The sequence below is a fragment of the Neopsephotus bourkii genome, unplaced genomic scaffold, assembly GCF_033783945.1.
Source record: "Neopsephotus bourkii isolate Nb327-2 ecotype Australia unplaced genomic scaffold, CSIRO-AGI_Nbou_v1 NB_1248, whole genome shotgun sequence".
Taxonomy (NCBI): Eukaryota; Metazoa; Chordata; class Aves; order Psittaciformes; family Psittacidae; genus Neopsephotus; species Neopsephotus bourkii.
In genome coordinates, this window is record NW_026901733.1 from 3696142 (window position 1) to 3722359 (window position 26218).

Here is a 26218-nt window from a genome sequence, read left to right on the forward strand (position 1 = left end):
TTCTGTTTTGTGTATTTATTTTTCTTTAGCATTTGATTCTGGATTCTACAAAAGTCTAAAAACTCCATTCACCAGAAGTGCATTTCTCAACTTCCAGCAGTGCCTTTCCTTCCAGACAGCCTATTAGTGTTTTAACTGTTTAAGAATTGAATGTTTTAAATTTTGCAGTATTTTACAGTTGTCTGAATGCATACTGGCCCCATAGCATAGCACCCTGTTTAGCTGTAATAATACAGTAAACGCGTTGTGTCGCATGGACCACGTATAAAAGCTTTTCCCTGTTCTTTTAGAAAATACTGTATAAATGCACAGCAAAGTTTGTTGGAGTTGATTTGCTGCATAGGGGGTGACACTTTCAAGAGGTTGACAGAAAATGATTTCCAACTGGTCATATGCAGATGGAAGTCTGTCCTTTGTAATGGGAATGTGATTCCTGAGTCCTTGAAAGCACTCAGTCTGTTCTAGCAGCAATTGTTTTGCCAGCAGGTAAAAGCTGGCAGTGGCTGACTATGTGCTAAAAGCAGATCTCATGATTAAAAAGATGCTGTTTTCAAATGGTCTCTTCTCAAAGTACTATGTCTTGGTTGGAGGCAACAAGTGTGTGGTTTAGGTCTTGGAAGTAAGGATCATGAGTAATGGAGTCAGCTAACATGTTTCTCTCGTTCAGTTTGATTCTCCAGCACTTGGGCATCCTGTCAGTTACAGTAAATAGACTTACTTAAAAACTTCTTTGTAACATGGTGTTTGATTTGCCTACCCCATGAACATCAGTAATTCACTCTTGAGAATCCTGACATAGAGACTTCAGTCTTGGTAAGATTGAGTCGGAGTTATTCAAAGCAGTTATTAATCTGTCGATGGTTCAGTACAAATACAGACATTGTAACCAATACGTTGATATTTTCAAAAGCAGTGTTGAAGTAAGTGCAGAAAGACCTATTCTAAGGCATGTTTGAAGAGTCATGTGGTATAGTGGGTAAGTGAATCGTGCATAGGAATGCCTCTTCTTTCTGGTTTGATGCAGCAGTAGACTTACTCTAGCCTCAGGCATTTTGGCTTGTGTCTGCTCAAGCATTTCTTTTGGTTTATGTCTGTTCCTTCACAAGAAATGGCATACTCCCAGTAAGGGTTGTGCATTCAGGAAAGATCCTTTGCTTACAAATCCAGTAGCCATTTAAACTGCTGCTTTTCAGCAGCTTTTCAGTGAAACTACTGGTGAGTAATTATAAGTTTTAATCTCTTTTAAGACACACATGTTGGTAAAATCATGCTTTAAAGTACCATACCTTTTCTTCTATAGGAAGTAAATCCTAAAAAGCCAAGTCCAGCCTCTGGAAATGACAACTGAGGGAAAGCAGAATGACAAAGGCATGGAAAAGCCTTGGATAAGTTCTGTACTTCTACAGTGTGGTATTTAGAAAAGATGTATTTCTCAATATTTTCATCTTAAATATTCTTTCCTATTTTTGATGGCTGCTTTTAAAGACAACTTGATTTTCACATACCCTGTTTGAAGAAGATTCTTCATGCTATACTTGTTTATAAAGGGTGGGATTGGTATACCATAGGCATTTTATGCCTTGCTTGGTGTTTAGCTGCTACTTCACAGACACTGGCCTCCCATAAATCTTGTGTCAGTTGTCAGTCTTGTGGGCCGTGCTAAGTCATCAGTAATGTCACTAGAAGCCTGTGTGCAGGCAACTGGGTTGTGGGTCCCAAAGTGTTATTTTCTAGTATCTGAAAATCATTCATAAATTGAGAAAAAAAAAAACACCACAAACAAACAACTACAGAACTTCATCAATTGAGGATAAAAAAAAAACAAACACTGCAGAGTTTCATGTATGTGATCTCCTCAGTTACAAAAGACAGAACTGGTCCAAGTTTCATTTCAAGTTGATTACTTTATTTCAATAATGAACATTTTTAAAAGCTGTGTTCCTATAAGAACAATACGTATTCAAATTTAATCAACTATTACGTTGTAGAGTATACATCTGGATGAAGCTACAATAGAAAAATACACATAGCAACCAATGTAGGTAATAGAAGATGTAATAAGTCTGTGTATGCTTAATAATTTTGGTGGTTTTGTTTTCTTTAGTCTCTATGTATTTTCTATCCTCTTGTCTTCCATTGCTTCATATTAATGGACACTGATTTAAACCTACAATAGATTTAGATGTGAAATGTAATTAATGTACGTATTCATAGGTAACTTTTACTGGGCACTTACTAGGAATGCAGTTTCAACCTGGGAAGCATTAACTGTAGTCTACAATGCATAGGCTAAAACTAAAAAAATAAAATAATTAATCAGACACTTAGATGACAGCTTGAAGAAATGGTAAGTTTAAGTAATAAAACAGTGCAATTCAGAAGAGCCTTTTATTTCCCTAAGTGTGGTTGGAAATACCATTGCCACACATTCATTTTAGTAAGTTGTGAACAAGTAATATCTAAATCTAACTCAGCTATAATTTATTTCTATGAGGCAACTACAGTACCACAGTTAAATGTTCACAGTAGTTTACTATGAGTTTGCTTTGGTGCACTGCCCTTAACAGGCATCCAGATGTTCACAGGCAAAAGGTAAGCTGAGCAAACGTGGCACTGCTGAGAAAGATACGAAATTCTAACGTGAGATGTGCAGGACTATCTGAGATACCAATACTGAAGGGCTCTCTTTCAGAAATTAGACCTACTTGTTTATATGTTTACTTATTTATTGTGCTGCAAAGTTTATGCTGTTACAGCAGCGTTTGTCTGAAGCACCAGCGACTTCCAGTGGTCACTTGCGCAATCTTAGATGTTTCTTTGGGAATATCCCTTGTTTCTTAACATTAGTCTAACTCAAATTTGAAATCCTCTTTCTCTCCCTCATCTGCTCTTAATTCTAATGGTTTGGATGCGATGAGCAATTCATGGTATGGAAAGAATTCCTTATTACTGTTGCTCCGCATCTTATTGATTCTGCAACATCTGCCCCCTCCCACACTTCACATACCTTGAACTCCCTATGTTTAATAAACCTTTCCATGACTGCCTAATCCTGTTATAAAAATAAATTATTCTGTGAGTGAGAGAAGGAAGATTAAAACACAACAAAAACCAAATCAAAAAAAGTGTTTGGATAAACAGTCCTTACAGCTTCTGCACATGGTGGATTTTTGGTTTTAACAGCAGTGTCTCAGAAATTCATTAACAGCAGTGCTCAATATTCAAGACATTAACTCTTTATTTGTAATTCTGATGTTCACTAAAACGAAATCAGAAGACTTGAGCTCAAATTAGGTGCTTGGGAGAAATAATGAAGTCCAACATACAGTTAGGGCATCCTGGAGAAGAATGAGTAGTCAGAGATCTTGTTACTTCACATAAAATAAGGAAAACATCTAGTAAAGCTACTCTTTGTGTTCCTTTCATTCAACTGTTGGTCAGGGATTGCCAATAGAAGTTTGTATAATCATCTACTACATGCAGAACCTAATTGGCATTAAGTAACGGATTGCGTCTATCTAGGTAATTGTTGCAGTTGTTGTTAATTTTAAGGCAGTTACATTATGAAGCAAAGTACATGATCCTTGGATGGCATCTTAGAGCTTCAGCGCCTAGCAACTGGTGAACCAGACCGGGATCCAGGTCGGGACCCAGAGCCTCCCTGTGGAGGGAATAACAGAGTTAATTGAAAAGTATTGTGTATTTGGGACTGCAAGTTAAAAACACCCATGAATCTGTAGTAGGACAAAATACTGAAGATTATCTAATGAAAATGGCTTGCAGTGGCCTCTGGTATGTTGCTAAATATTGTTGGGATTTTCACTTCAAAGAGATAATTGGGTTTGGCATATTTTCACTTAGGATTAATTTCCTAAATGTCTCATACAGGGCTGGACAGTCTCTCACGAGTTATTTGTAGGTGCATGTTCTTATTCAGGCCTTCCTAATGAAAGCAACTTACTTGCTTAGGCAGCTTGGAAGTTTTAGTTTTTTTAAGGGTACCCATAAACTGTGTGTATACTTGATAAAAAAACCCACCAAAACCAAACCCTCCAGACCCTTCATATGAGTTATGAGAGTCTCACATCTGAAAGAATTGAAAGGTAATAATTTTATTCTGTGATATTTATTAGGGTAAATTGTTAAAGTGATTATATCAGCGTGAGTCTTGTATGGAAAGCTTGGATGCAAATACAGGAAAACTAGAAAAGATAGCTGAAACCTGGCCTATTTTTACAAGCACTAAGAAAGCATCAAACTAGAAAAAAAACCTCAAACTTGTGACAATTCATGTATCTGCAACTGAGAAAAGCCCTAGAGCAGTTTTACAGCAAAGATGGTCCAAGCTGAAATGACTGAATTCCCTGGTCTCTTTTGATTTATTAGCTGTGCTGGTGGGGCTGTGCCATGACTCAAAATGATGAACTGAACCAGATTAAAGCTCATCTGGCCAAATGCTTATTTTTTGCATGACAGTTTTCTAACTTGCATATGTGGTGTCAAAGCTCATTGTAACGACGTATTACAGGAGTTCTCCCAACTGGGGTGGGAACAACCAGGGACTGTTCAAGTTGAAACTGCATCTCAACCAAATACGTGTCCAACATACTACCATTCTGCAGCTTATCAGTTTGCTTTCATTTTCACTATTCTAAATAACCTAGCAGCAGCAGCAAGCTGTGTCACTTCATTCATCTGTGTTCCAGGTCATCTGGGAGTTGAGTAACAAAGCAGATCCTTGCACCGGTCTTTGTGGGACTTTGTGGACTTACCTTCTTTCCTGATGGTAACTGATTTTGTACTTTTACCTCTTTTTCCTATCATGTAAGTAGTTACTAGACCCATGAGATAACCTTCTGTTTTATCCAAGCAAATCTAGTTCTCTCAGAAGCTTTAAGGACATGTGGTAGTTTCAAACATGTCAGGTTCTGGAAAGGTTTGGCCTGGACTCAGTTTTTTGTATTTCAGTGTAAGTTCAATTGTACTTTACCAGTTTAAAGATTCTGGAAAGAGTGCCCTGGCCCTCATGATAGGATCCCTTATGTCCCTTGTGAGCAGACTTATGCTCATAGAATTTTCCGCTTCCTCCATATCCTGGCTTGTGTCCTTCACCACCCTGCAAAGAAAGATTTTCATGTATATTGCAAATTACTGCATTCCGGTTACCCTATGCACATGGTAATTTTTTTGATCACTGAAATGTAATAATTAAACAAGAAATCTAATGCTGGATCAAAGTAATCTTCAATATAATGAGCAAGGATGAAGGAAAATGTTAGGAAATTTGAATATACTCAAATCTGAGGGAAGCAGCGATCTGTAAAAGACAATAATCAAAAAAGGATACTCAGAGGGTTACCATGCATGACAAAACTTTAAATGTTTCGGTTTCACAAGTTCTAAGGTAATAAACACTTCAACTAATTTGTGCACTTCTGGTAATGAAAGGAATGCTTAATGGCTTGAAGGCTTTAATGTTTTGTCTGAAAATGCAGGTAATTTATATGTCCATCCCATATAAAATCAAACCTGTGGTAGAGAAGTAGAATGTCATTAGCTGTGAGATAACTGTGGGAAGAACTTGTCTAGTAACTGTTCAGGCAGATCCTTTCTTACTGCAAGGGGTTGCAAGGAAAGGTGGAACAAAATACTTGAATTAGTGACAGTGTTAGTTTTGCAGACATTACTGTCTAAGAGCAGTTCCATCTGTGGAATAAGCGCCCATCTCATCCTAACCTCCCCTCCCATTTTATCCTTCCCAGGAAAATCAAAATGCAGCAGATAAGTCTTCCAGGAGTCTTTAAGGGAGGAGAGCTTTGCCATGCAGTGGATTTTGATCCCTTTGTGCTAAAGCAAAAGAAATTATCGCTGCAAGGCTGTCAAGTTGCTGGGTAAGAGCAAGCAACAAAATTACCATCATAAAAGTGCTGTGGGAGGAGGAAGGAAAGTGGAACAGGAAGAAGCAAAATAGCAAAACTGAGACAAAACAAAATTATCACGTTGCTGCAGCAGCTTGAGGCAATGGAGCAAGGTATGCTTTGGCCTGGTAAATAAAATGGCTGTTATTGAAAGCATGTTTGTCACCTACCCAGCTAAATCTGGTGAGGGATAATCCTCTTCCCTGCACATGCAAGAAATAGAAACAATGACATGATGATCACTATGGAGCATACCATCTGGGTGTACCATACACAGATGATGAAAATGCAGTAAAAATAATGAAGTACTGGCCATACAGAGGCAAGAGCTGAAAACAACAATCTGTACAGTCATTCCATGAAACACAAAAGGTAATACTCCTTGTTGCAGTTACAAGAACTGACTAACCATGGTTTGTCAGTGTTAGGTACTTCAGAGGCCAGCTGAGCTTAGTAAATAGAGGGACAGTTCCTGGTGGGTGAGGCTTGTTTGAAAGCATTACCTATTACTAGTTTATTATAAAGCAACCACAGTATAAACAAAACAAAACTCACTGAGAGTGACTTTAATTTGTCTTGTAGCAAGTCAGGAAGCACATGAGGAAGAGAACCATGGCTTTTCTGTCCTAGTCCCTTGCTTTAAATATTCCCAATAATAACTTCAGATTTTTACTTAGTACCATCAAAGAAAACGAATTAGGCTAGCAGCTGAATTGGTATACATTAGCCCACTAAAGACCTTGGACATTGCATGAGCCCCTTAAAATGCTTACCTTTGCTTGCATTGGGGGAGGTGTACGGGGTGAGACCTAAAAGCCAACACAGAGATGTTGTAAAACCAAGGAAAAATAAATGCAGGGAATCATTGAGCCTTTTGAATTATTACCTGTGAGTTAGCAGGAGTAAGTGCTATCTATCTAAGTAATTGCACTGAGAAGCTCCTCTGCTGTCCTAGGCTTTGCTTAGAATACACTGCATTTTTGCCTATTTTTAAACAGAAAGCATTTCTTAATGCAGCCAGTGTTGAAGGCAAAGGGACAAAAACCTGTTAATGGTGAAGCTGTATAATGGTAATGGTGGTTGAAATTGAATTATGCTGGGGAGTGTTCACGCACTGCCTTGTAGCTTCTCAGTATTGCTTGTGTTTCCAGGTAAAAAATATTTTTTTGTGTTAGAACAGCCTGATGAGCTTAAAGGCACAATTCACAAGGCTAAAAATAATGGTTAATGACTGGGGAGTATTTGGTTAGTGATGGAGCCTAAAGAATATAGTTCATTTTAGTGCATACCAAGAAGAGAGAAGACTTACAATGTTCTTGAAGAAGTGGACTACAGGGTTGTCATCACCAGGCCGGCCATGCTGAGATCTCTGGGGGATGGACCCTACGTGGTGGCTGGCCCTGGCTGCATGTATATCCTGAAAAGCACAATAGGCGTGTTGCCAGGTCAGCTAGGAAGGAGGAATAATCAGTGACTATATAAAAAGAAGAGTCACTTTCACCAGGAATGAAGAGAAAAATGCTTTGGAAAGCTACAGAGATTGCAACTTAGAATTGTCAGTGCTCAGTATTTTAATGCAATGGTAAATGCATATGGACATATGTTGTGCATATATATATACATATGTATATGTATGAGGGTGTACATGTTTTTCATGTTACAGCCCTGTGTGGAATGAAACCTGTTACTGGAAAGTTCTGCTAGCAGAAACCTTGTAGTTTTCCTCCTTTCATAAGTAGGATCGTAGAATGTAATTTTAGAAATGAAACCTGAAATGGAGAAAAAATGACATTGGGTCATTCTCCATGTAAGAGCAGGAATGGATTGTGTATCATTTCTCCGTTCCCAAGGACTACAGAACACTGATGAACTGCAAGAGCAACGTAATTTTTAGAATGAGGGAATCAAATAAGGCTGACAATACTGTTTTCAGTAGGGCTTCCTGAGCACTACAGAAAGAAGTCCATTCAGTGAAGGTAAAATAAATAACAAAAATAACACATTATAAGGATTGAATACCTTGACTGGTACTTAGAGCATGATGTATCTGTTGCAGTGAAAAGAGTGTCAAAAATTCTGGGTAGTTACTGCTCTCTGGATGCTGTATGACAAAGTTCTTTTTAAAACTGTTAGGTGTGACTGACCCAGTTACAGACATCTGCCCATCATTATGAATGCAGAGGCACAAGGCTTCGTGTTCACTGCCCATCATTATGAATGTAGAGGCACAAGGCTTCGTGTTCACTGCCACGTTTTTGAAGTACTCAGTGCAGAAGAGAGAATGTAGAAGAGAATGGCAGTAACAAAAGTGCTGCAGTGGTTCTCCTAGTGTAATGAACTCCCTGAGAGTACAGTGATGTTATCAGCATTATATAGATACTAAATTAATTGGCCTCTAAAGATGAGATGGAAATCCATAGCGAGACAGGAGCTCACATAAGCACTTTCCTTATAGTACAAACTGAATGAACGTTTGACTGTAGAGCAGGATGAATAGTTATCTAAAACGTACTTCACTTTCATCACATACAGAAAAACATTGATCGACTTGCCAGGGAAAAAGCTTGGTCTTATTGCTGGACTCCTGAGTAGTTTGGTGATTTTTGACAAGTTAATGTCTATAGCACAGACTTTCAAAGGTTTGAAGAGTCTTTTTGCACTCCAGTCTCGTGACAGCAATAGCTTTCAAAATGACCTTGATGGCCTCCAGCTATTACTACTGAAAATGGCTGTACAGAGATCTACATGGTTTAAGTCTCTCAAATAAAAGCTCGTATGAAACAATCTAGTGTTAGCTGCTCCAAGCTGCTTCATAGAAGCTTTATTTTCAAGTGCGTGATGTCAGGTCTTGTGATTTTATACGAATTAATTTATATTATATTGAATCCAAAATGAGTCAGAAGTACCCATCTTCATGAGTGGCCTTGTAAGTTACATGATCCTGAATAGAAATGAAGTTCAGAGATATTGTTTACAAGATCTGTTTCCTTAGGAAAAAAAATGAGCCAATTATTTATCAGCATCGGTATTTTGCATTCTGCTGATACATAAAGATTTACCACTTAAAAAGCAGGAGTTTATGAATGTTATTGGGTCTGTGAAATTCCCATAGTGTCAGGCAGCCAGTCCTGCTTATACCTCTGCAGCAGTTTCTGCTTTGTCACTAGTTCCAGTGTTGACAAAGTCATCTCTGCTGCTGTTGTTAAGACAGAGCCAGGAAGGTATTTGCACATGTTCAGAGCAAGTTACTTCAGCCATGCCTTTGTCTTTTAATCTTCGAATGAAGCATTGCTTTGCCTCTGAAAGCAGTGGACTGCCTTGTCTTTAGCATAAATAACATGATAAATACCATGGTGTTGCAGATCTGAATGTCTGTTACTAGCAGCAGGAACTGGGTCACCATGTAATTGTAAAACTGTTAATGGGTGCAAAACAGAAAGCTTCACAATCAGATTTGACTGCAGGTGGGCTGCAGCTCCATGGTGGGCTGTGGATTGCCAGCAGGCACAGGGAAAAGCTGTGGTAACTTGTTTACCCTCTAGGGTTAGGGTTAGGGTTAGGATTTCCTGAATCAAGCATTCTGATCGATTACTAGTGCTACTAATTTTGCTTATCAAAAAGATTAGCATGCAGTGAAGACAAAGTTTCTTCTGTCTCTGGTGCCAAATGTCAGCATAGTCTCTTAGTGGGTCCCCATTGGAAGCATTTGAGGCAGCAGCAAGTCTGAAGCCATTTTTAATGATGATGCTGTGTGAGTTCAATCGTGTGTGTTTCCTGGTGTTACAAATAAAGCGTTTTCCTTTCATATTATCATCAGCAAATTTTATCTGTGATCAGAATCTTCAGTGTTATTCTCAATTTGTGGCATTGACAGGCTTCCCTTCAATTTATCGTCGGAATCACTCTCACCTGTAATGTGTTCTTTCAATTCTTTGATTCCTAGGGGCAAGGAGCAAAATCCCCTGGGGTTTTTCTGAGAGTGCTCATATGCATGATTTCTGAGAATCACTTCCCTCAGAAGGGTAATAACTGATAGCTGTAAGTGTTATAAGTCAAATCATGGAATCACAGAATGGTTTGGGTTGGAAAGGACCTTAAGATCATCTAGTTCCAACCCCCTGCCTTGGGCCAGGGACACCTCACACTGAACCATGCCACCCAAGGCCTCGAGTCAGGCAATTCTTTGTTGAATGAAAGAGAGAACAAATCTCATTTATCCTGCTGGGATGGGCTACTGGGGTGGTGTTTTGTAATAGAACTTTTTTGGTTAAGCTCATCTAGTTATCATTACATGCTTCATTAATACAGTCAGAAGTTCACCATTTATCCTTAAACATGCTTTAAATGCTTGGTCTTCAATAATATCCTTATTAAAACTTAATAGAAATACAGCAGAGCAGGCATGTTTTAGGAACAGGGAGATTTACTTCTTGCGTCTTCGGGTTCCTGGTCCCTGCTGCCCAGCAGCTGCAGCGAGCTTTCCCTACACCTCTTGCAACCTTGTCATGAATTTCAGTTGTGAGAGCATTGCCAATAAAAAGCAGCCTTGCTTTCAATAGCTGTGTATTATGAGATGTACTCGTGGAGTAGAATCCTGAATTTAGAGCTGTTGGGTGCTGTTTGTGAAGTTCAAAACAGCGGTGCCCCTGTTTGTGCCCTTAAAAAAGTAATTTTAGAGTAAGTGAATAAACACCAGAGAGCACTTGCTGTTCCCAGTTAACTGCATGTCTGAGGTTCCCTACTAAGTCATCTCTACTGTACATTCAGAAAAGCCAATAAATGAAAGATCCCTCCAGCTGAATAATGGTTATTATTAGGAAATGTTTGCCAATGCTGGAACTTTAAGCAGTATCTGTGAGATCTGATGACAGAGATGTAGTTTGCAACTTCACTTATAGTTTTAAGGATTAATAATGGAAATAAGAACACTGTTAATAACGGATGTAAAACACCCACAGTTATCCTGTAATGGGGACTGATTCAATACTGGGATCCTGGGAGGTTGCATTATTTACTGTGCCACCTGCCTTATTGATTGAGACAAAAGAAAAAGAAGAGAGTAACTGTCAATGTAGTACAAAACACCGGTATTTTATCATAGATACACATTAACAGTGCATTCCCTGTGTTTGCCACATGCTCTCACATTAAACTAATTCAATTTACTGGCACAACCTGTATTAATAACTTGAAAGAACTGTTCAGAAAAATAAGATGCTGCTTCTCTAACACGGTAACAAGAATGCATGCGTGACTTTGGATATGTGCTCCATTTTAGGGTTTGTGCAAGATTATTATTACATCTCCAGTCGAGGTGAAGATACCTGAATGTGTGCTCCCCAGTGTCCCACCACAGCAGCCCTGACCATGTCTCCTGGTTGGTTCTGTGGCCCTGAACCACAGTAAAGGGTCATTACTGTCTGCACTGCAACTGCCCAGGAGGCTGGAGAAGAGGATCCTGTGGGCTTTCGTAAGTGGAGCAGGCACATCTGGGTTGTACATTTGGATACCAGGTTTGATAATCCAGGTTTGTGATCATCCACGTATGTGACTTGAGATGTGGTTGGATTTGGGGGATTAAATTCATATTCGTGTAAACGCAATTGCAGTTACATATTCTTCATGTCCCACTTGACTTTGTTTTCTGATGAAAAATGTGTGCTTAAGCAGTAATAGACACTTTTAATGACCTTTCTTACATAATGGCAAAATCCAAATACACATGGAATCTGGAAATCACTGATTTAAAATGCAGTCAAACCAAGTAAGGGGTTTTGATATTTGTAAGAACAAAAACCACTGCTGTTTTCTTGGGCTCACTGGGTTTCATGGCCTCCACTGGGTTGTTGTCACAGGATACCTAATGAGGCGCTATGTGTGAATTTAGAAAACCTACAAACCCCACAAATTTCGGATTCATACGGATATGGACAGTATCCATATTTAGATACTGCCTTAGAAAACCCAACTGTTCCCCAACCTACAGGATGTGATGCTTAACCCCCACTAAAAAATTTGCAGGCGTACTGGTAGACTAAAATTAGCCTTAATGCTAATTGAGCATAACGAATAAGTGATGAATGCTGTTCATGCTGGTTTGTAGGAAGAGGGAATGAAAGAGCACCAAGCAATTCTAAGCCACTTACTTAGGTAATTTTGTGTTAGCCCTTGAAATGGACTCTTACCCATAAGAAAATTCCTACTTGGCTTTGAATTTCTGTAGTTAGCACCGTTTCAAAGCAGTATTCCAAACAGGAATGAAGACTTATCCCTTCAGTGAATATATAAGCTTATTTTTTGTTAAACAAGAGGAAATTTACTCTGTACCGTTTGCCTAAAGCACTTGCAGGAAATCTGCCAGGTGCTTATATACAGAAATTGCTTCCTCTTGGGTTTCAAAGGTGCTTTGTACGCAGGGCTTTTTGTTCCCGGGCATAGCTGATGCTGCGTTAAAGCCTCCCAGTGCCATTACCTGATGTCTTATCAGGAGGTGATAGAATATAGAGCACGTGTAACGTGAGGATATATTTTTTCCATGCTTATTCTAGCAGTAAAATACCCACTGTGAACATGCACTGCTAAACTAGGCTGCATTATCCTGGTGTCATTGCTTCCATCCTCATTCACATACAACCGAAGTACCAATTCACTTTTCGTGATGGTGTTTGTTCCAGGCTGTCCACAACTTCCTGATCTGTTACAAAAAGCGATAGGAATGCTGATATCCTGCCCACATGCCAGTCTGATGGTGACATTGCAATTAATTAGCTAATTCAGCAGGCTTTTCTAATCACTTTAGAAAGTGAAGCGAACCACGCATCCTTGTAATGGCATCATTAATTTTTACTAATGTGGAAATTAAGACAGAAATTAAATTACTTGCTCAGTTACAGCGAATTGGTTGGGAGATGAATTGTCCAGGGGATTCTGCCTTTCCATGTTGTGCTGAGATCGTTAATATAATCTTTGTCTAGAAATAGGTGATGAACAGAAAGAGGAAGGAATCTTAGCAGAAAGATGGGAATAAAAAGCATTGGGGAAAGACTACAGATGACTGAGAAGTGAGAAACACAGTGTAGATGAGCAAACAGATGGCTTGATGAAGGAAACAGTGGAGAACACTGGCCATCAAGAGAGGGAGGTGCTAATTGATATCCAGAACCACATTCCTCCATCCTCCTCTGACTCCTTAGTGCCTCAGTGATTATGGTTCACAAATTCCAAGGTGGGAAGAAAGAATTACAGGGGAAAAAAGAAGAATCAGGACAGTGGTTCAGGATAATAGTTCTATGATGGGTCCTGAGTGAGAGACTAGTGGCATCATACCATCTTAGTGTTTTTCTACATGTCCGATTTATTCCACCGTTGTGACCCTCGATAAATGGTTTCAGAAACAAAACCTGATGCTTTCATTTACCTTTACTTTTCTGAAGCTTTTTTTTTTTTTTGCCTAGCATTAGTCATTTTATTCAAATATTCTTCATGATAAGATGTTCTTTATCTGTCTGCTTGGACATAGTCTTTGATGCATATCCAGTATAGTCCTGTGTGCTGGTTTATCAAATCAGTGTCAGTGACATGGATTAAACCTTGTTGAAGTGATCCCACCATAGAAACCCCGTGAAAGGTTTTGGGTTTTGAGGGCTGGTTTTTTAATTTGTTTTGCCAGTGATCACTCCCACAAAAAGATTTTAGCTAGCAAGTATTTCACAGGAGCTTCCAGGGTCGCTTCTGCTACCAAAGGACTTCACAGCCTTTAGGAACTTTACATGGCCAAGATAGGGAAGGCATCAGAGATCAGTATTGACAATGATGAATGTCTACTGGTAAGACTGGATTTGGTGGAGATGCACCTGTTGGTGCTGCTACAGCAAAAGAACATCATATTGTGGGTATGGCTATTGGTAAGGAAGCAGAACCTTGTCGAAATTTTAACAAGGACTGCTGCCTAGTATTTTTTGTATACCGAAGAAGCTCACAGAGTAAGAAAGATGATCATTATTTGGAGAACAGATCTATAAATACCAGGGATACGCTGGCTTTACAGCTGCTGACCAGAAACAGGAGAAGAATGTTACTACATCCTTAATTTCTTGAAATACACTTTTCTTCTCTCTGGTTGCAAAAAACAACTATTTTATGAAGGGACTGGCCTGATTCTGTTCTTTTCTGCCCTTAATAGGTAAAAAAATTACAGGCTAACCTCTTATACAGGTGTTAAAATGACTATTGCCTACATCAGCACAACTTACTTAAGTGGCAAGTGTAATAGAGTTTACTATTATGAAAGTTAGACATGGCATGGTTTAATAGCTTATTTCTTTGAAATGAATACTCAAAGGTGAAATTATTATTTCAAATAATATAGCCAGTGTAAAAGTTGAAGGGAGATGAACCAAGGTGATGGCAAAGGGTGAAACAGAGCTAAGGCTCATCTTGGGTCTGCAGCAGTAATTCACTGTTTTACCAACACTTTTAAAATGGCTTTGTAAGAAATCCAGTAAAAACACCTGAAAATGGCAGCAGATACTGTTTCCATGTAGCTGAGAAATGAAACCAAGTGATTTTAGAGTGAACTGGGTAACTGAACATGTCTGTTCAAGTAGACACCATTTCGGGACCAAAGTGAAAGCTTTTGCACCAGTACACAAACTGAAATACAACGTTTGCTAATGGAACATGATGATGAAGGTACAAAAGCAAGGGGGAGGAGAGCTATTCACAGTTGCCTCAATTTTCTCTTGGGCAGTGTTTGCCATTGTTCTGCAGATGGTTAGAGGTTGCACAAAGTCATTCATTTTGGCATTGTAGGATGGAAAGTGCTAAGGATAACGCATTTCATTTGAAAGATGAATTTACCCCATTGTAACAGATTTTAATATGAAGCAATTTCTGATTTATAAACTTGGTTCATTTGCAGAGAAGTAAACATGATGAAAAAAATTTAATGTTAGGTAAGAAAAACTCCCAAGCTCCATGTTGAGTACCTCCATTTGGCCTTCTGCATGTGAGGTCTGGGATTCCTGCCTGCCCCTCCCACTTGTTTAAACAAACACCCCTGGGTCTATCACAGTAAAATTAGACCCAGACCTTAACCTCAACCAGGCTGTGGGGCTGTGCACTTGAAAGAAACCAGGAATCACTGCAGAACGACCAAGACCCATTCCCCCCAGAAGACCTCAAAGCTGCCACCATGGCTACTTCCACAGCTATGGCTCCCCCCCTGCCCTGCTATGCTGGGGCCCAAGCAAAGTGTAGAAGCAAGCCTGGACTCTCCCTAAGCACTTGGAAGAATCCTTGGAGCAATTCTTCAGAGCAACACACAATCAGCTCCCTCTTATGCAGAGTATTATTATTACTCTATCTTACTGGTAGATAGAAGGATCTAGAAACAGTCTAGCAAAGACTGAACTGGAAGATACTTAGAAGTGTAATGAAAAGGGGAAATATTTTCTTAGACTGGTTACCATGATCTCTGAATTACTTCAGTTGATTAGTCAGTCGATTACTTTCCTAGGTCATTCATCATTCATTATTACCTGCTGCAAAAGAGGGAGGCAAGATTCAGTTCCCATTATCATAAAGCAAGAACACTGGATTTAGCAGCTTCAGTTCTTTAGAACCTAGTCCTGTCGTTATGGAAGGCAAGCTTTAGCTTTCCTCCCTTCTGCCCAACACACTGTTTTAACTGCATCTTTGTAGAAGGACATACAGCCCCTTTCAGTCAACTGCAAAGTTTGTTGCCGCTTCTGTTAATGGATTAAAAAAACAACTTAAAACAAATTAAAACATTAGTACACCAGTTTTGTGATGTAAACAGTTTAATGAATACATGAAGCACACATAAAGCAGAAGATTAAAACAGAATTATTGTTACAACCACCATGAACTCTATAAAAACCTTTTTACAAGCATTTGCTTGCACAGCACGTTTTACAGAACAGTAGATCTTGAGCACTGCCACTCCCTGAAACTAAGACTTGGAAATAAGAATCACAGTTACTTACTTAGATCGCATCACACACTAGTTGGACTAGCGCTGATTTAACTACATTGCGGTCTCCATGGTACTGCAGTAGACATGAGAGCTCCACAATAAATGTTAATAGAGTGGGAGTGCAAAAGATAAAATATGCCTGGATATGCTGATGAATGTGTCTGTCCATGTCATTATTTAAAACCATGGTTCTAAACTCTTTGCCTGTGCATGTTTATCTCAGTCCTTTTTGTGGATCCCTGTTACAACTGCTTAATTCTGGGGCAGGTTTGGAACTGCCATTTCCCAGATGCTGATCCTAAACCTTGGTTCTGCTCAACTCAAGAAGAACATCAGCCCAGTACCCCTTGTACCGCCTATCTGTCTTTACAGAGGGGAAGCCCCATGTCTGCCTTCTGTGTTCCTTGCCCCCGCACACATATAGGGCTAGGGTTGGAAACAACCTTAAGATCATCTAGTTCTAACATCCCTGCCATGGGCAGGGACACCCTCCACTAGACCACGTTGCTCGAAGCCCCATCCAACTTGGCCTTGAACACTGCTATGGATGGGGAATTCACCACTTTGGGCAACCCATTCCAGTGCCTCGCCACCATCACAGTGAAGAACTTCTTCCTTATATTTAATCTCATCTCCCCTGTTTAAGTTTGAACCCATTACCCCTTGTCCTGTCGTTACAGTCCCTGATGAAGGTGTATGTATCAGGAAGGAAACATGGGAGCAAGGCTTCATACAGGCAACAGGAGAACATTACAAGATTGCATACAAAACCAAAGCAAAATGTAAAAGAAAAAAATGATTTATTTTTTCAGCTAAGTCCGTCCTGAGCCTGTGTTTTACTGTCACAATATTTTGGTTTGTTGCAAGGGGGCCACAAATGGAGTTTAAAGTTTAGTATGTTAATGCACAATGTTAAACCAGGACAGAAAAGTTCTTGTTTCACAATCCAAACTTTAGTAGGGAAAAAACCCAAGAAATAAATCATAAACAATTCCAAAAGCATAAATAACTGTGTCAAAGAACCAAACCAGCGCTCTGTACATACTCAAGTTGAATACAGGCTAATATTGAAGAGGCACAAGAAGGATTCAATCATTTTAAACCACTTGCTTATATGCTTTACACACGTTTAGATAAATACTCTGTAAAGATCAGAAAGGTAATAATTTATAGTCACATGACTGTCTCACATGCTTGCCGAGATGTCTGCATCACAGTTTCTTTCTGTCACCTGTTTAAGTTCTTTAATACAAATACATTTAGGCTGTGCACAACAGAAGTTTCGTTTGGAATATTCTACCTTAAAAACTTTCTTACAAGTAACAAAATTCAATCTGTTTTTGATTGAGTTTGCTATCTAACATCTTGCTGGGGTTGGGGGAACAATGGTGAATGTATCTGCTGCCCCTTAAAGGAGAAGGAGTATTTCTGTACATTCCAGTTTTTCTATTTTTATTTGCTCCCATGCACTCAACTTCAGAATTCCAGGGTAAGGGAGAACCTGCTCCACGGGAGAAAAGGAGGCCATGAAACAGTCCCCGCTTTGTTCCTACCCCACCTTTCCATACACAACAGTGAGTATTATTCATTACTGTGCTTTTCAGCTATGGATGCAAGATGAAAATGCCTCCACAAAGAATTTATAATGTGTTTTGCTTGAATGTCAGCCCTAAATCTGTACAAAGAGCAAGTGTTGTCTTTGCATTCCAGTGCTTGCTGGTGTGGGTAGTTGAGCTACACGCTCCCACTGGGGCATGGGCTGGCTGGGAAAGGGGGATTGCAAGAAAGGCAGCTGCAAAACTGCTTTGAAAAGCTTCAAAAATTAATCAGGAGCAAGTGCAAGCAAATAAACAGTGCAGCTCTATCAACTTCTCAATGTCTAGCCTTTGAAATTCATTCTTTAAGGTGCTTTTCGTGGTACCTTATTTACCAAAGACATGTTTACCTAGTGGAGTCTGAAAAGCTGCCAAGAGACTTGATTCTATTTCAGCTCATCCAAGCACACCTTCATCATTTGTTGGTGCTCTGACACTACAAAATTCAGCAAGTGACAACTACTTAAGCTTGAAGCACAAATAAAGACTATAAGCCATCTACATTTCCTCTGTGTACACACACGCATAAATAAATGACACCACGAGCCTTCCTTGATACAAGAAACCAAAAGGCATCGATTCAAAGGCTGAATAAATAAGCATCGAAACAACCATCCATGCCACTTGCTCAATATTTTCTGCACTGAAACCTCCTACAGCTGAGCTTTCTTGGGCATGGTTTTATCAATATTATCACTGTGTGAATAGTGCCAGAGATGCTTTGGCACTGGTCCAAAGGGGACTGACTTTTGCCAAGGTAATAGAATTCTGTGCTTCCAGCTGAGATCTGCAAGTTAGGACTTTAACACTGCATGCAGCTGTCCTTACAAAAAGCCCCCAACATTAGAAATACATCTGCTAGGCACAAAATGTTGGAACTGTCCATAATTCTGTCCTGTTTTGCAGACATTTAACTGCTTCAAAACGGCAGTTTACTGAACAGCAACAGAGATATGAGACATGATATCCTGTGCTCCCATCCGTAACTACACAGAGATCTGCAGAGAATCACAGCAATCGTGTTCATCTCAAAGGATAAAATATAGAATCTGTACAACTTGCAGCCGTTTCCTTGTCCTCACTACTAAAAAGGGAGTTGGTTGGTTTGTTTTATTGCTAAGTAAGAATGTACATACTTCTGTATAGTCTGTATGCAGAATCTAAGATTTTGGTATTGTTCCCCTTTTGTTCTACATTGCAGGTACTATTTCTCATCTAGTAACACAGTGTATGAATAAAAGAGCAAGAGTTGAGCTAGCCAAGCAGGTTTCAGAAAAAAGCAGTGCTGGGAGCAGTCTCTGGTATCTGTAGTATAGTAAGAAAAGTGGTTTTCTTCCTTCTCACAGCAGCTGCTTGCTGCACGTAGGCACATTACATACCTACAGAAACAACTGCCCAACTGCTAACTCTTTGTCATGAGTCTGTAAATGTGAGGAAACAACAAAAAAAAAAAACAAAATACACATCTTGCTTAGTGCTGGCTGCCCACGTGAGAGGCTTCTGGTTTTAAGTTTCTGGGGTACTTTTCATTCAGTGGTCTATACATTACACCAGCTCTTTGGGGAAGGGCTATTATACATGGTGCTTCCAAGTGCAGAGCTGTGAAGTAACACTGACAGCCTGCAGCTGTTGTATGATCACAAGTCAGTTTTAAATCACGGAGTAGTATGTACCATGTCCCTGTGCAACACTCAGCCAGCCAGTGTGGGAAAGCTGCATGGGCTTGCCCATCCCAGCAGGTACTGCATGTTACAACTATTGAGCGGACAGCAAAGGTTGTCAAATTGGGCCCAGCCATCAACTATGAGCATTGCTTTTTTCAACACACAACTTGAGCAACTGCATCAAACAATATATTCATCTAAAATAAAGGTTTTACAGCCCAACAGTAGCTCCATTCAAATAACACACTGTAGTGTGTCAGCACACAAACACAAGACTCCACATACTTATCATTTATATGGCAAAGGGTGCAGTGAAAATATCTTAGAACTTTGCCACTCAAACACCAGTGAACTAACACAACATCTACATAATGGATCAGAGGAGGCATGTAATCCTGGAAATGGGAAGAATTCAGGAATTAGCCTTTCATCAGCTTCTAATGAAGGAATGGTTTGTTGCACAATTTCTAATCTGAAATGCTTGGAATATAAACCTTCCCTTCTCACCAGAACAGAGCTGAACAGCTGCTCAATAGTCCAGCAGCATAGCTGGAGTGTTTTGTACACCCAGGATTCGGGATAGTTACCCGCCAAGACACCTCCTCAGCAGTGCTATCATCTGACCTTAAAACATGATCTTGAGCAAGCAGGCTGAGAATCTGGCCACAGTTCTTGTTGGTTTTCTAACATCTATTTCCAAGTCTGTCCCTCAGTTAGTGCCAAGCTATCTAGAGATTGTCTAGTTGCATTTAGTGCTCTCACCCAGCAAATATATAAGAACACATAAAAGCAGATTGAAGTTTCTCTAAATGGCACAGCATACAAATGTATACAATGCACCACATTAAGTGTTCATTAAAGTGCCCCTCAATAATGTTTCTAGAGCCACCTGGATTTCTAATACTCCTCGTTCTACACAGAATAGCTTCTCTTATTTCCCAGATCTATGCTTTTTTGTTGTTGTTTCCAGTTTAAAGCCAAGCATTACATTACACATCTGCAAGTATCATCTTGCTGGCTAACTCAACTCTTGCATTATAGCAGTTACACCTTCCTGTAGTCCCACCCTTCCTGTTTAACTGTATTTTGCTGTAGCTGTGAGTTCTCTATTCCTCAGAGCTCACCTTGCCCGAGCCCCGCCGGGGAACGTGTCTTTCACCTCCAAAGAATCTGCCCAGCGAGTCAAGTAGACCCGAGTCTCTGTGCCTTGGAGATCCATGTCTAGCATGGTCTGTAAAGCTCGCAGATGCCATTTTTGATCCGTGTCGGAAAGAGGAGCGTTTTTGTGAAGCCATCAAATCCGAATTCTCTGAAGCTGCTGCACTGTCCTCTTGGATGGTCTGTAGCTCGTCTGACTCCGAGGGCCGATCTTTGAAGGTGTTGTCTTCTCTTCCTGGGGCATCTCGGGAAAAGAGGCGGATCAAATGGGGGCGACCAGTCGTGTCAGCTGGGTTGGCCTCAGGCCAGGCATTCTTCGGGTCTGCTGTGCCTTTGGAGTCTGTCACCGCTGGGCTCTTCGTGGAGGTCCCATTGTTCTGGTTCACATCTGCCTCTCCTGCAAACAACAAGGATGAGATATGAATACAGGCCTGTGAAAAACAGCCCTGGAACAATGCTGCTTTCTTTGCCTTGCCTTGAGATGCTCATTTCATACAAAACCCTTAATATGTGTGGTTGTAATGAAACTATGTTCTCTACCAGCCTTTTAGAACATTAAGCTATCTTGGAACTGAAACCAGGATGATGTTCTCACACAAAATTTGCCGTACTTCTAGGTGGTTTTTCTTATAATGCAACACATCCTGTTAAATAGATCCATAGGTTATTCAAAGCACAGCTGAAACTGACTTTATTTATGTGGAAGGCTCACCAAGGAGGAGGCTTTAGTGAATAAGAATTCCCGTACTTTCCCTTGAGGGCTGCAGCTCTAAAAGGTGCTGGTTTCCTCTGAACAGGAAACAGTAACATTTCAAGTGACATGGATGGCCTATGCCTTCTCACGTGCACATTCCTTCTCCATGATGTCTGAGCTTTTGTACCCAAAGGCTTTTTCCCCATTTAGAATCCCTCCCTGTAACTTCAATACTGATGACACAAGCGTAATGAAGGGAGGTTTTTTCCCCCTGTTTAAACTGTCCTTGCTTCAAAAACGCAGAGAACATGAAGCTGCGATTTCTGCTTGGCCTCCCATTCCAGGTTTTCTCCATGTATGACCCTAGCACTCAGCACACAATTTTCTCGTGCTGATGCTGACGGCCTAGAGCAAATCTGTCCAATTTGCATCCCGTGCTCTTGAGAGGTGACAGAAACGTTCAGCAGAAACGGGTGAGCTTTTGGCCAAGGAAGTGCCGGGACAGACCCCATGGCGTATGTGAAAACCCTGCTGCCTTCTCCACAGCTGCGTTCTGATGCACGCAGTAAAGTATCTAAAAAGAATCAGCTGAGGAACATTTAACCCTTAACCTGTGGTAGCTGCTTCTATCAGTGACAGAAAGATTGATGGAGGGTTTTATAGCCTATGCCATTATTCCTACAGGGACCTCTGCCCACTGAGGAGTATGTCTGATCTCCAAGGAACACCAACAGAAAATTAGTAGGTCACTGCTTGAGAAGCAACCTTCACAGCACAGACCTCCCACACACTCACTCTGTCAAAAGGGCTTTTGGGCTTAACGGGGCTCAATATCTGATAAAGAAGTTACAGTTAGTCAGATGTTACCTTTATGGTCTTCTAATTACCTCAGTCCATCCCCATTTGATTTGGTCCTTGTTGCCTTGCCATAGGAGGGTCAGGATCTGTCAGATACTGTTAGGTTTTCAAAGTCCTCTGGGCTCAAGTACTTTGCTGATTCACCAGAGCAATTTTAGACTTGACACAGTCATTCCATAGCATTTCACCCACCCACAGGGCACTAAAGAAACCTTTTCTCAGGCTGAGAATAATTCTGAAATAACTTCATGGATAATGACACAAGCCAGTAATGCTGGAGGTACTGGTACTTACAATTAGGTTACAATTAGTTGTGATCACTCTGCTATAGTTTTTCATACACAAATGTAATGTGCAGTTTTGCTGTGCAACTTTTTGTGTCTTCTGTGAAAACTACATAGAAAATGTTGGGGAACTTCAGGAAAATTTTCTTTGGTTAAAACATCTTATTTATCAGGAATACAATTTTTAAGCAATGCTAATTATCACTGAATACCTCATTGGGGGGGAGGGGGGGGGGAAATATATTTGCTGGCAACTTTGGGATTTGGGTTTTCCTGAAAAGATATTTTTAAACCTATTAGAAAGTACTGAAAGTCCGCAAATGATTTTCTTAACTGAATGAAAGAGAAAGCAGCTAACATGGATACATGACACATCCTAAAACTACAAAACCTTTTAAACAGCTCTAAGCCTAGATTCTATACCATAACACAAATCCATTCAAGGACAGAAAAAGAAAAGCAAACAAAAGAGCTATTGTATTTAATTAAATGCATTAACAAAACACCAGAGCATCTGCATACTAATATTTTTTACAACAGTTGGTCTTTGTGTAACTGAATACAGGGTATTGGTAAGCAACAAAGAAGGGTATTTGTTCCACAAAAGTAGCTTCTCCCAGTGCATAACGCAGTGAGCTATAAAGTATAAATCTTTCTGTATCCCTCATTTCAGTAGTGAAAGCACACATTTAAGTTCTCCTATAGATTTTCTGCCTGCTTAAGTTTTCTCCAATATTTAAAAATGTGTAACAGAAGTATTGTTAATGTTTGAGCTAACTAATCAAAGTCTTCCAAGTGCATGTGGAAAGACAGATCACCTTAAGAACGTCTTAAGGATATCCAGGATTCATGCAGCATGTAAACATATGTTTATTTATTCATTTATAACCAAGTATTATATATATATATGTATATATATATACACATATACATACACACACAGAGATTTCTTTACTGTAAGAGTGGTGAGGCACTGGCACAGGCTGCTCAGAGAAGTTGTGACTACTCCATCCCTGGCAGTGTTCAAGGACAGGTTGGATGGGGCATTGAACAACCTGGCCTTGTGGAAGGTGTCCCTGCCCATGGCAGGGGGTAGAACTAGATGATCTTTAAGGTCCCTGCCAACCCAAACCATTCTGTGGTTCTATGATTCTTCTACTAGAATTCATTATAAATGCTGTGCATATGATACTGATACTCTTTGTTTTGTTACTCCCTGCAAGATGAAGCTCTCATTAAAACAGAGTGCCCTTCCTGTGCCCTATCACTTGTACAAGAGAAAGCTGCCCAGAGAGAAAGATGTCTTCAGGATATAAATCATCGTCAAATGGGTTAAAGACCAAGTATAGCAGAATGCACTGCCACAGGCTTTACCAGAAGGCTATTAAAGTGTTGACTATTTATATTTCATTGAATAAAGTCATTGAGAGCTGTGCAAGTGAGCGCATGAGAAAAGCACATCCTCCCATTAGCCCAAAAGCAGCAGGAGGGAGTCAGATGCCAGGCAGGGATTTGACGCTTCAGGAGCAGCCAAGGTGCACTCTGGAAAGTGTTGCCACCTTTCTACTGCACCTTGCTCTGTGCAGCTCTGGAGCCTGCTGCTAGCATGATTTTCCCTGTTACATGTTGGTCAGAGTGAACAAAGCCATTTGTTCCTTGTACACACAGTGACTCCCAAAATGAAGGGATACAGATGGACCAAAAAATTCGGAACAATCTGTAAATGGAACAAAATTGAAATTCCAAAGGTGCCTTTAATGAAACTATATTAAATTCAACCCCCCTTTGCCTTCTAACATGAGTTAGGCCACATACAAGTATTTTCAAACCCACTGTGCTGTAATGCTTGGTTTGACATTAACAGTTTAGCCCATTTCTTGAGAATTAAACTCACACTTTTGCATAAGCCTTTAATCAGCTGAGGCCTCTCAACCCTGTGGTTCAAACAGCACCTACTGTCAAGAACATGGAAACCTGTTTTATGCAAAGAACAATCTCTGAAGTATTGGGCACAAATACCCTTCTCGAGGGTCACTTGGTAGAGCTGCTGTATGACAGTCCCTTCTTGTGTATATAGAGGTCTGTAGCCTTATTCCATACAGAGAACAACCTGGAAAGAGGTTGTTAAGCAAACAGTTTTAATGTGTTAAGTTTAAAAAAAGAATTACAAGTTTTTCATCTCCTCCCACTCCTTTCCAGTCATGCTTTCTTGCAAATACTTGTAATTCCTCTCACATTCTTACTGCTGCTCCCTCTGCAAATGCTGTAAAATAAATGAATAAAATGAAGCTGATAAAAGCTGAACCATATTCCCCTACTTTGGCTTCCCAAGAGAGACTTAGTTCAACAGCCACAGCATATTGCAAATATTGATTGCAATAACACATGACAGCAGCTGAAGTATTTGTAAGAAATCTTAATGATTAAGTATTATTTACTCGTTACAAACACGAGAAAGTACATTACTCACATTTATAACACCAAATATTTAATATATTTTATCATAACTACACATTTCTGTGACTGATTACTAACTTCCTTTCTCCCAGCCTTCTTTTCTCAGGATATGAAGATGGAAATTATCTCACTTAAGCTAAAATGAGAAGTTGATTCAAAGGTCCCTAAAGCTAAGTCATGTATATTCATAAAGCAGTGCTCTTCAGTATATGAAATAAAATGTGTATTTGTCCGTTGCTACTTTTTTGTCCTACCTCTTCTGTAAGACAACAACCGTGTAGTTAAATATAATGCAGTACAGTTCTTAATTCTGAGTCAATGATATTTCAGTGTATTTACTGCAATGTTGGTAATAAAATATGAAGTAAGACATCTGGAATTTTGTGCTGACTTACCTGGTTTTCGTCACTTGATCAACAAAAAGTTACACCGAAAAATTTCTCAGCTTTGCAACAGCTAAGATTTCAAGATCTTCAGTAAGCCATAGCAGAACGGCAGATGTGTAATGTATTAGTAATAGTCTGGTTGCATTATTTAAGAGGCTGAAAACCACTGTTCTGGCACACATGGCTTTCAGTAACATTTGTGGTAATATCAGGACATTTGAAAGAATGAAAAAGACAGAAAAAGCACGTCCATCATCATTACACATGAGCTGCATTTGAGGATGTCTGTGTTCCAACTGTGTGATAACTGCTTCCCAACATTTTGATTTCCTTTGATTTCCAGTTAAGTTCTCTAGAAAAAGGACCTTAAGGAATTGTCTTGTAGGAAGTATTCACAAACCAACGTGTTAAAAAAACATGCAGATGAGGCCTTTAGTGACATGGCATAGTGGTGGACTTGGCAGTTCTGCGATAACAGTTGGACCTGATGATCTTAGAGGCCTTTTCCAACCAAGTTGATTCTGTAAGTCTATGAAGTATACCATAAGGCACTGCTGGAAGCCCTAATTCAACTGTCTTTGGATGCTGTCATGAAGTCACACTCATAATTTTTCCTGCACTACCACACCTTGCTTCCAACAAATATTCTTCAGTAGATGGGGACAATGGAGCTTTGGATGTGCATGTAGATGGGAAGCCTGAACACGCAGCAGTAATTACACACTGTGACCTCTTATAGGAGCCAGGATCAAATGAAAATCAGGCCAATTTTACACTTTATTTCCTTGGAAAAAGGATCTCACTATTTGGTGCTCAGTTGTATCAAGTATCAAAGGAGAGTGTGGCAAAACCTGTTCATCTGGCAGACCAGTGCAGGTCATCTGTCAGAAGCAGCAAGGCCAGTCCAGCCTGCCAGCCACAGCACTATTGCTGCATGGCTCAACATACAGCAGAAGCACTAACTGATCATAATGAAAGGAGAAGAGGGGGTAAGAATGGGTGCAAACCAGTGAACTGACATGGAGAAACGTTCAGCAAACAAGACTAACGATCTCCTGGTCATTTGCTGAGCGGCTTTAGAAAGTACAGGGGCTACCAACCAAAATGCTTCAGGTGGTTTCCACTCTCCCTTGGGCACCAATGAGAGGGTATGCCCCAGCTCCTGGTTTGGACTTTTACTGCAGCACAGCTTGCAGTAGAAAGGGGT

The 26218-nt window shown here is 40.0% G+C and overlaps 1 protein-coding gene across 2 annotated transcripts in view; it reads right to left on the bottom strand.

Annotated features, from left to right (window-relative positions):
* Window positions 1-1884: 1884 nt before the first annotated feature.
* MBP (myelin basic protein) overlaps window positions 1885-26218 on the bottom strand; it is a 110846-nt gene continuing 86512 nt past the window's right edge. The window contains exons 4-9 of one of the 2 annotated variants that reach the window (XM_061364731.1): window positions 20299-20729; window positions 7228-7335; window positions 6692-6727; window positions 6089-6121; window positions 4991-5116; window positions 1885-3661 (exon numbers count right to left, since the gene is read on the bottom strand). In XM_061364731.1, the coding sequence (XP_061220715.1) occupies window positions 3605-3661; window positions 4991-5116; window positions 6089-6121; window positions 6692-6727; window positions 7228-7335; window positions 20299-20729 (791 nt within the window). In that variant the 3' untranslated portion in view covers window positions 1885-3604. The remainder of the gene's footprint in view (window positions 3662-4990; window positions 5117-6088; window positions 6122-6691; window positions 6728-7227; window positions 7336-20298; window positions 20730-26218) is intronic. The other variant, XM_061364732.1, reaches the window with a different exon arrangement.